Here is an 11,551-nt window from a genome sequence, read left to right as displayed (position 1 = left end):
CTTTCATCACTGAAGACACTCCTTCCCCTTTTTCCCTTTGTGTTCTGACTGCCCAACTGTACCTGTATATATTACTGTTAGTAAATGCTTTAGAGAAGCCTTGCACACTTTGAATTTCATTCTTAAAGATACGCTTAGAGTCCTCAGAGTAAATAAAGTGACTATATAATCTGCTGTACAAAGTGGGGCACATACAAGTAACAGGGAGTTTTGTTAGTGATGCCACACAGGGAGCAGCTGTAAACTGGGATAGACAGTTATAAACTCACTCTCTCTGCTAGACGCATCAAAGCAGAGGATTAGGCCTTCCATTAGGACATGGAAAGTCAAATGTTACCCTAGGAAGGTGTTTCTCTGGCTGGCCACAATCTCTCACTGAGATCAGTGACAGAGTTTTCCACGGTTTCCTCAAAACAGAGAGCCCCTAGACACTTTTGCAGTAACTTTAGAGTCTCTCTGTGGAATGGTCAGAGTAACCTGGTGGTCCATGGTTAGCAGAGGTGCTTTTGCAGACACTGCTAGTTTCTAATGTAGGCTTATTTTTACCTAAAATTGTTTAATACATTGTCAAACAAAAATTTTTGAAAACAGACTGAAAAACTATTTGGAATGGGCATATTCCTCCCCAAACTAGTTTCTCCCAGTCTTTTCCAGCTCCATAAATGACTACTCCATATTCCCCATTGCTCTGGCCAACTGAGTCCTTGATTCTACTCTCCTTCACATCTTACGCCCAATCTGTCAGCGAATCCTGGAATCCTCCCTCAAAATATATTCAGAATCTGAGCACTTTCCCTCCCATGATGTATCACGTCAGACACAAAAATTAAGAGATGACAACATGAGAGTGGCTAGAAGAATGGAATTCTTGACTTACTTGTCATTTTTAATATGTTCATAAAGGCGCTTAAACTGGCGGACCTGGAAGGACAAGATTCCCATCAATACCACGACCATCAGTAAAAATGGATAAATCCGCCGATGGACTAAGTTTTGCATTTCCGCAGTAACACCTGTAAAACCAAAAAAGGAAAACTGTATGTGGAGTAACAGTGACATGAAGTATGTCCTTTCCCTAGGAACAATGGCCTGGGGTACAGTAGAGCACGCTTTCAAGATAAGCTTTCTAAGCCCCAGGTCTTACTGATTTTCTACAATCTGTGTGGGTCACGAGCCTTTTCTGACACCTACTTTTCTCCTCTGTAAAACAGGGGAGCTGAATTGCATGATTACAAAGGTCCCTCCCAGCTCAGTCTGGATTCTAATGCTCCACAAGCAGTGGTGTCATTTATACATTTCAACTGTTTTACGGTTCAGAAACACAAACAGAAACTGTGCTTATATAATGAAAAATATGTTCCTCGAACTTTTAGAACACTCCAATATTTGTTATTCTACATTTAATTCATGAATTTTAACTTTTCCTTGGCTGGGGGAGGGGAGGAGGAGGAAGTATATAAAATCAGAGGAAATATTTCCAAGGGGAAAAAAAATTGTAACAGTGTGCTACAGCAGAAAGAGCATGAGCTCTGGAATTGAGCTTGGAGTCTGAATTTTGCTCTTAATCTCTGAAAAGCTAGACTCCGGGCGAGATTTTCAGTCTCTATGAACCTCAGTTTCTCATATCTAAAATGGAGTTGATGAAACATATTCAAGAGCTATTTTAAGAATAAAATATAAGAATTATGTAAAGCATTTAAACAAGGTAAAAAAAGTGCTAAAAACTTTCATTAACTACTCTTTTTCTCTTCCAGAGTCTTTCCAACAAAGCTCACAATTAGATTTTTAATAATGCAAATATGAAAAGATTTTGGTTTAGAAATTCAAATAGTAATTCTTAAGTCTATATACTATTAATGGGCAGAATATAGTCTATATTAATGAGCAGAATATAAAAAGAAAATAGGTCATTCCTACTATAGCCAAAACAGTAAGAAAATATCATTCTAAAGAGTCTAAATGAATGATTAATTTTAATGAAATGTTCTTCAACTAACCAACAGGTTTTGAAATATATTTCCTTTTTCTTCTTCTTTTTTTTTGAGATAGTGTCTTGCTCTGTTGCCTGGCTACAGTGCAGTGGCGTCATCACAGCTCACTGCAACCTCCATCTCCCGGGCTCAGGTGATCCTCCTACCTCAGCCTCCTGAGTCGCTGGGACTACAGGCATGTACCAATTCACCCAGCTAATTTTTCTATTTTGGGGGGAAAGGGGGTACCTCACTCTTGCTCAGCCTTCAAATATATTTTTGTGTGTATACTTTAACATGGCATGCATGATACTTGCCATAGTCACCATTAAAACCAAATAAAAGCCTTTAAGTTTCTACTCAGAAGGAACCAAAAAACAATGCAATTTGCTTGCTGTGGCTCCTCAGCTTAACTGTTCCCTGTGTCCCATGCCATCCTGCAGACTAATGGACACATCGATGGCCTTCCTCTGTCAAACCTGTGCTTCACTTGCTTTCTGGCTAATATCTTTATTCACTGAGAGCAATGAGATTGTTAGAAGTCAAGCCAGTGGTTAGCCTGAAGGATAAAGAAGGCCACTCACAAAGAGGACTTCTAAGGGGCTAGGAACATTCTATTACACACTTGTATGCATGTTACACTTCAACAGAAAGTTTGTCTGTGTTTTTAAGCCCCTTTCTCATGGTTAGGTACAAAAGAATTTCTGGCAGAAGGGTAAGACAAATGAAGGTGTAGAGAGAGGAGTGGGGAAATGAGGCCATGGTGTGTTTGAGAGGAGGCCATTCCATGGTTCTGTAATGGAAACTCAGAGTACATAACATGGAATGAGGCCAAACTGGAGTCCAGATCAAAGCAAGAAAACGTAAAATATTTTCTTATAAAATATGCCAAGGAGTTGGATTGTATTAAAGGCCACGGAGGAACCAATGGAAAAAAGTTCAAAGAGGTATAGGGAGAGTCATTCTTTTGAAAGGTCACTGTGGCCACAGCATGGAGAATGAATTATTATTAGCAGGTCTGAAGCTAGGAAACCAGATAGCAGGCTGCTGAAGTTAAGCTGAGAGTCAACAACACAACAAAAGTCAAGAGCAAAGGCACCAGAGAAGAGAGACCTCAGTACCTGAGGTCACGATCAATGGGGCTTGGAAACCACTGGGCTAAGGAGAAAAGGGAGCCTAAGACAACACAGATAGACTTCAAGGTTTCTTACTTATGCAATTTGTTGGAAAACACTAGTCACTAAGGGAATTCAGGAGAAAAAAAAATTTGGAGGGGAAAACTGTGCTTGTACTTTTGAAAATATGCTGAGTTTAAGGTCTTATGAGGATTCTTCAGTACACAATCAAAAAGATAATGTCTTTCAAGTTACTGACATGTCATACATTATCATCTCCTCTTTGGTTTTCCTTCTATGCTAAAGAATATTTTTTAAAAATTAGATATAACAATACTTTTACTTAATTTTATAAGTATATGATCACAGCACTTCTAGTCAGGAGAAGGTAACTTGAAGGATATCTGATTTGGTTTTGTAGCACATATAAATTTCAATACTTTATCATCCGTCTAGAGAAAAAACACGCACAGAAGAACCTGATGATCCTTCTCATCTTACCCCACGTAGTCAAATCTAAGGTAGTGTTTTGAAGTCATTGTTTTAGCTAAATTTATATTTACAAATAAAGCATCTGGAGTCAGACAGCCTTTGTTACTGGAAGCAACCATAACCAGCATTACTCACCTAGTAAAGGAACAATGCCAGAAGCTATGACATAAGGTACACACAGAGAAAGCAAGAGCACAGAGATCACTGGAGCTGCCAGTTTACGAATGATATAATGAAGGTCAATGTTCCGGATGCCATTTGCATAAACCTGAAACATTGAAAAACAACCAATTAGAACTAAAGACATAAAACAAATTCTTCCAGATTAATAGAGCAATCTCTACTAATTAATGAACTAAATCCACCAACCCAAAAGGATTCAAACTAACCAGTTATTTTTTCCAAAGTCAAGGCAAATTCTGGAAGACAAACATAAGCACACTACCCGTAAGTTTCTAAAGAAGTGTATTTACCCACTAACACTTTGGAGTTAATGCTGCTAAGTGATAAAACAAGACACTTATCTAGAATCATAACTTACACTATCCTTACGCTACACAATACCAGATGACAGTCAACGGTATTAGCTGAAGACCACATAACTTGCACTAATTTCAAATATCTTAAGTAAAGAGTGATTTGTGTTATTACTTAAGATTGCATTCATTTCATCTGAATGTGACAAGAAAACATTGTAAACAGGAACATGTTTCTGAAAAGCTTGTATAAATCAAATTTTAACAAATCAAAAGGTATTTTACGTATAAAACCTTAGTATGAAAAAATTCTGTAGTGAATACAAAAATAAAAATCCAAGAATTTCTAGAATTTTTCATCATCTTATCCAGAAAGTTGTACTAAATAGTACTGCAGAGGAAAGACTGGATAGAAGTGGGAAAACCTTGGGAACAGGCAATATGGATGGAGTGCAGAGAGGGATAAGACAGAAGAGTGCTGGTCTTGTTTTCTTTCCCTCTTAGCACAGTTACCCAATGCAGAGTAACTCAATCCTATCACCTCAGGATTTGAATGACAAACAGGCTTAACCCTCCGAAGGCATGCTTCCATTAGCAAAGACACCTAGTTAACCCAAATGCCTTTTAATTAATAAGGAAGCAAGGCATCCCAGTGATTCTCAACCAATCTAAACCATTTTCCTTAAAATTTATACACACAAACACAGACCCGCCTGGACAGGAACACACAAGTATGAGAAAATAATGCATTAGAGAACAAAATGTTACAAAGATCAGTAATGATTCACAGCTCCCAGCTGTAAATAAATCCTTATCTCTTCACACCTTTGCAAGGCCAGAGTTTTACCTGGACACTCTAGACTAGACTGGCCTGCAGTGTGATCACATTCCCAGTGGACTTCAGAATTAGCCCATACTTCAGAGATACAAGCAAACACACAGCAATTCCCCAGCTTCCCCCACTCCACTCCTAAGAATCAAAATCTCGAGGTACAGGCATTTTCTTGTGCGCAGGCTGAGAACTATCATCTTTACTGCCCATATGTCAAAGGAGGTGTGCCCTTTACTGCTGCAGAACTGCACCACCTTATTTATCTGGCACTGATCTAGGGATAAGAGGGCTGTCCACAAGTACATTTTCTAGATAACTAAAGCTTAAAGGCATAAGTACCAAAATGTTACATTGGCTATTTTGGATAGAAATTTTCCTAAAATGAATTACCATACTTCTAGTCTTATTATCAGAGTACAAAAGCACAATCTACCTTTTTCAAGGTTATCACCACAACAACCAAATTATCTTATAGATCCATAATACAATCATAGTCTTAGGTGCTATGTAGCTAGAATATTCCTAAACAGCTCTGCTTTATTAATCTGTTTTTCTCCTTGCCTTTTCTTTTATTTATTGCCTCAAGCAATAACCCATTTCCTCCTAATCTCTTATAGGCTTCAAAACATTAATACTAAGTTTCAGCAGAACTCCTGTCCTGAAAAAAAGCCATCATTTTGCCTCTACTTTGGATAGAGTTCTAGCTACTTTAAGCTACTGGTTAATCTTCAGATAAGGGAAGACTTAAGAGTGGCTGATGAAAATTTATGGTAATGTCAACCTAAAAGGAAGAAGCTAAGGCAAAATGAATGATGTAGAGAGTTTATTTGGGCCAAGATTGAGGACTGCAACCCGGAAGCATAGATTCAAGTTGCCCTGAATATACACCTCCATCAGCAGCAGTTACAAGTGGATTTTTAAAGTCAGAAAAGGGGATCTCGGGGTACAGGGAGTACTGATACAAAGTTGTTTGTTGGTTTAGAGAAATAACATTGATTAGCGATTGGCTATACATTGTTAAGCTACAGGGTATGGGTTAGAGTGGCCAATGCAGCATTATTAATTTTATAGCTACTTGTGGCAGTAACAAGCAGTTTCAAGAGATGAATACATAGCTCAAAGCGGGGAGGGGAGATTACATGATTGTGGTCTCACTTTAATGTCTCTCTGGGCCTGGTTATTAAAAAAACTTGCAATCCTCAGATAAAAGTTCCTTTCTTTTCTCAGCAGTATGGGAGACCAGACTATGCCATCTCAAAATACGCCTCTTTGGCATTAAGGATTGTTTTGAGCTGATGGCAACTGAGAAATAGCAGATGCAGGAAAGCTCTCTGCCCTCCATATGTCTAAAAGCAGGCCATAAATTCACAAAGATAAAAGGTAACCTACCACCCTCCCCCTCCACCAGGAAGGACAAAGGTTAACCTGATGACATCTTAAGACCCTTTTGGGCCTGGAGATGGCACCAGAGGAATCTACAGGAACAAGCTTTACTAACCTAGCCTTTAGATGTGCCAGTTATTTGCCTTCCCTCAATGTGTCACCCCTAGAGACTCCAAGTCCTTTTCCTTTGTCTTGTCACTTTCCCCAAAATTTACTATTCTTTGTTGAACATTTTAGCTAGAATTCAAAGCTACTTCTTCAAGAATTACTCATTCTCTGGGTATCTCCTACATAGATAGGAAATATATACTTTAATCAACTTCTGTTTTTCTCTTGGTTATCTGTCTTTTATTATAGGCATCCATCTCAACTGAAAATTCATGAGGGTTGAGGAAAATACTATTTTTCCTCCCCTACAGTGGTAAAACTGCTTTCTCTTTAAAAAAAAAATACATACATACATACACACATACACACACACACATATATATACACTCATTAAAGAAAATGTAGAAAACTCAGAAACGTCACAAAATGAAAAATAAGAGTTCCATCAGCCAAACATAATCACAACCAATGCTAGATTGTCTTTCTCTGAAAATTGATTTTGCTTTGCTTACCTGTTCAATTACAGTTTTCAACCACCACTGAGGACCCATCAACGTTATAGCTGCAATGATTTTGGCATGCAAGACTCCAAGTGCCCAGTCCTAGGGTAATAAAAACCATTTAACACATTTCTGTTGTTTTTAACAATAAACCCAGCAGAGAGGCTGTAAAATATTCTTCCATTATTTCACTTCAAATCAGAAGTTCTACAGGATTGGTAACCATTTTACAGAAGATTAATAGATACTGCAAAATCCAGGTAACTTTTTTTGTCAAACAGTTCAGGTTCAATGTTTCCATTAAAAATCATTCTTGTATCTTTTGGAAATCCATACTATTTTCCCAAGATGATTAGGCTAGACATTAATGAAGATCTCAATAAACAAAATAAATGTCACTATTTTATTTCTTCAAATCATCCTTAAGCTGTTTTACTGGTTTTAACTGAGCTGACTTATGACAAAGTAAGACTGTGGAGCTAAGTTTGGCTTAAGAAACCATTCCAAAGGCTCACAGATAGCTTCCAGCTTGGAGCACTTACAGTTCTCCTGCTGCTATTAGGCTCCTAATGGTACACCTGCCTCCAGCCTGCTCCCCCCACCTACCTGCAGGGTAGCCAGAGTGGTTGCCGCTCCCTACCACATGATCTCCTAAAATGCAAATCAGATCACAGAAGTAGACTTCACTGCTTAGCAACCCTAAAGTCCATGACGCACAAAATCCTTAATAGCCTACTCTTTATCTTTAAAAAAATACAAGTATTAAAAAAAATATAGCACATGTAACATTTAGATCTATTCTGACATAAACCGAAAACTTCACAGAGAAGGCTGGAGTCCTCTGTGACCACTACCTCAAATAGTACCCTGATCCCTCTCAGCAATAACCACTCTAGCATTTGGTACATACTATCCACACTTCTTCCCCATGTATTCACATCTATACATCTATGTCCCATAGAAAATATGTAGTATCATTTTTATATGGATTTTGCTCATTTTGTTTATTCTCCTCTTCATTGTCTACCATCTTGAGGCCAATGTTCTCTGTACTGGTTTGATTAATTAGTCCTCTACGTATCTTCTTCAAATGGGGTGAGAGGGTGATACACACAATGAATTCTTCAACACTCTCAAATATCAATCATCATCCTGACAGGTGAACAGCTGAATGCTATTTTGTCTGGGTATAGGAAACTTGATTTTTGTCCCTTTTATCTCAGTTGTCTATAAATTCTCTCTTATCTTATGGCTTTTATAGTGTTGCAGAAAAAAAGTCCAACGGCAATATAATTTTTTGTTTGAAGTTTGTAAGATTTCTCTTCATCCTTAGGATTCAAAAATTTTATTAAAATATACCCAAATATGTGTTTTTCTCTTCAATCTCATTTTGTCAATCTCAATCTCATAAAATCCAATGAGCCCTTTCAACCTACAGAATTAGACCTTTCTTCAATTCAGTTAAATTTTTCTATTTTTGTTTCCATGGTGCCTCACATTTTCTCCTTCTGGAAATCCCATCATGGGTATGTTAAGTCTCCTGGATATATCCTCCAAAGCACCTGTCTTCCCTTTAGTTTCTATTTCGGTTATGCTCTGTGCTTTGCATTGATCTCCCAAGGCCTCCAACCCAAGCCCAGTGGTGACTGTCCACATCTTTATTTGTCTACTGAATTTGCTTGAAATCCATGCTATACAGGCTCTGCAACAATTATGTTTTGTTTTAGTGCTGCTGCTTGTGTGTGTGCGCCCAGTAGTGTGCTCATTCTCCTCTCTGGAAGCTACAGCTCCGCAGCAGCTCTGTCACTGGCATGTATTCTGACTGCTTTGCTTGAGCTTTTTGTGGCTGCTGAACCCTCCTTATATAAAGCACTTATTTCCTCTGCAGCCCCAAGGAGGCTCAGGTCTGACTGAGATATTATAAAGGGCTTCAAAAGGATCTTTTACCCCTTTCAGATCTTTGAGATAACAAGCCAACAGTCTCCTATTGAGGAACATGGAGAAAGCCTCTCTGCCTTTTCTATACCCTTCCAGGCTTACAGGCAAGGGAGATTCAACTCACCAATTCAGCCTTCTCTTGGCCTTATGGGAGTCCTGAAGGCACTCAAGTGAGATTAATGTTCACCCAAGAAGGTTCACAGATCGCTAAAATTCAAACTCTCTGGAGATCCACTGCTTTGCAGTTTTTTCCCATAGGACAGGATACACCACACTAGTTCCTCTGCTAGAATTCCAGAGCCCAGCCTCCCATAGATCTGCAGCTGCTTACCACAGGAAAAAAATGTAGCTTAGAGTCATGAATGGAGAAAAGGCAAGCTGCTCTTCTTTCAAAAACTTGGGGGTTGATGCAGAACATTAAGGATACCATGCTGCACATATGTGTCTAAAACTTCTGTTTTTTCCCCACTCAGAAACATGTCTCTTTTCCTTTCCGGCATGTGATTGCTGACTGAGTTAGGGTATTGTCTGCCTAACTCCTCCACTGTAAAGTTTTCCCTTTGAGGCTATCAAGTAATTAAGTAACATAACACTTTGCCACCATGCAAATAATCACTTCGACACTGATACCAAAACACGCCCATAAATTCTTCTCCCATCAGGTAGTAGAGGGTCTACATTCCCTTCCCTTGAATCTAGGCCAACCTTTGTGATTTGACTGTACCCAATAAAATGTAGTCAAAAGTGACACTGTATTTTTTTCTTAAGAGATGGAAGTCTCACTCTGTACCTCAGGCTGGAGCACAGTGGCACTATCATAGCTCACTGAAGCATCAAACTCCTAGGCTCAAGTGACCCACCTCAGCCTCCCAAGTAGCTGGGATTTCTGTCTTAAGCCATAGTGCCTGGCTGCTATAAGACTTCTGATACAAGGTCATAAAAGACAATGCAGCTTCTACCTTGTTTACTGGAACACTCATTTCCCTGAACTGCAATATAAGAAGCTATACCTTGAAGCTGCCAAGCTGTGAAGAAGCCCAGGCACATCTAGGAGCTCTAGCTGATAGCCCCAGATGGGTACCAACCAACAATCAGTATCAACCTTCATATCATGAATGATGATATCTCCAAAGGATTCCTGCCATGGCTGTCTAATCACTCCTGGCCATGGAACAGAGACAAACCAATATGCCTGTCTTAATTTCTGATCCACAGACTCTGTGGGCAAAATTAAAATGGTTGTCAAGCCACTAAATTGTGGGGTAACTTGTTACACAGCAATAGTAACTGAAGACCCATCAACCTTTCACCTGATGGATCCAACATCCACTGACAATCCTTGCTGCAATCAATTATTTTGTTAGATACTGCAAAGTAGTAATTTTCTAACTGTTTACCTCTACCTTTATTAGCTAGCATTATTCTGTAAAAACAAAAAAATCTCTTTCAATTACTAATGCTATTTGACTACCCTGCAAAACAGCTCTTCTGAAAGATATAACATATGCTTAATTATAGGTGCTCCGTGACCGATGATTGGGTTACACCCTAATAAACCCATCATAAGTTGAAAATACTGTTAAGTCAAAAACGCATTTAATACACCTAACCTGCTGAACATCACAACTTAGCCTAGCCTACCTTAAACGTGTTATATTAGCCTACAGTTGGGCAAAACCATCTAACACAAATAGTATACTGAAAGTGAAAAACAGAATGGTTATATACTCAAAAGTACAGTTTCTATTAAATATGTATCACTTGCACACCACCATAAAGGTGAAAACTCATAAATTGGTAAGTCAGTTCTGTACTTCCCTTTATTACTCATTTCTCTCATCAATTCTAGTCTATGAGCCAGACTAGAAAAGAAGCAATTCCCCATATGCACACTCTGTCTCACTTCCAGGTCTGCCCTTTGGCTCCTTCTCAGAATATGTAGGCTGGACATGGTGGCTCATGCTTGTAATCCTAGCACTCTGGGAAGCTGAGGTGGGAGGATCGCTCAAGGTCAGGAGTTTGAGACCAGCCTGAGTAAGAGCAAGACCCCGTCTCTACTAAAAATAGAAAGAAATTAGTTGGACAACTAAAAATATACAGAAAAAATTAGCTGGGCATGGTGGTGCATGCCTGTAGTCCCAGCTACTCTGGAGGCTGAGGCAGAAGAATTGCTTGAGCCCAGGAGTTTGAGGTTGCTGTGAGCTAGGCTGACACCATGGCACTCTAGCCCGGACAACACAGTGAGACTTTGTCTCAAAAAAAAAAAGAGAATATGTAATACTTCTTCCTTTCTTACCCACTACTCTATACTCTACTGGTTAGGTTGGCTTAGATATTATCTTCTACAGAAAACCATACCTGAACTCCCAAAGCTAGAGGAAATACGTCCCCTACAGAATGTCACAGCTCTCTGTGCTTCCCCTAATCACACCACAGACCACCTGTGTACCTGCAGCTTTCCCACCAGAAAGTAAATTCCTTAGGAAGTTTCCACATTTGCTTCATTTTCACCAGGGTTACACAATACAGGGTTTGGGGACATATTAAAGCACTTAACTAAAGGTTTTCATGTAAATGAAGCCTGTGGAGGTTCTCTATATGGAAAGTAGAGGAAGGGAAATATGGCCCTAAAAATTTTCATTTTCAGAAAAATCTATTTTAACATACTAAGAAGAGGCCAGGCGTGGTGGCTCACACCTGTAATCCTAGCACTCTGGGAGGCCGAGGCAGGAGGATT

The 11,551-nt window shown here is 39.1% G+C and overlaps 1 protein-coding gene across 1 annotated transcript in view; it reads right to left on the bottom strand.

Annotated features, from left to right (window-relative positions):
* MARCH6 (membrane-associated ring finger (C3HC4) 6, E3 ubiquitin protein ligase) overlaps window positions 1-11,551 on the bottom strand; it is a 78,264-nt gene that overhangs the window by 5,872 nt on the left and 60,841 nt on the right. Inside the window, exons 22-24 of the mRNA XM_012650017.1 lie at window positions 6,889-6,978; window positions 3,713-3,845; window positions 878-1,013 (exon numbers count right to left, since the gene is read on the bottom strand). Of these exons, the coding sequence (XP_012505471.1) occupies window positions 878-1,013; window positions 3,713-3,845; window positions 6,889-6,978 (359 nt within the window). The remainder of the gene's footprint in view (window positions 1-877; window positions 1,014-3,712; window positions 3,846-6,888; window positions 6,979-11,551) is intronic.

Source organism: Propithecus coquereli, unplaced genomic scaffold, assembly GCF_000956105.1.
Source record: "Propithecus coquereli isolate 6110/MARCELLA unplaced genomic scaffold, Pcoq_1.0 Scaffold309, whole genome shotgun sequence".
Taxonomy (NCBI): Eukaryota; Metazoa; Chordata; class Mammalia; order Primates; family Indriidae; genus Propithecus; species Propithecus coquereli.
The sequence above is the reverse complement of the archived record's forward strand: the minus strand, read 5'-3'. Positions and strand labels throughout refer to the sequence as shown.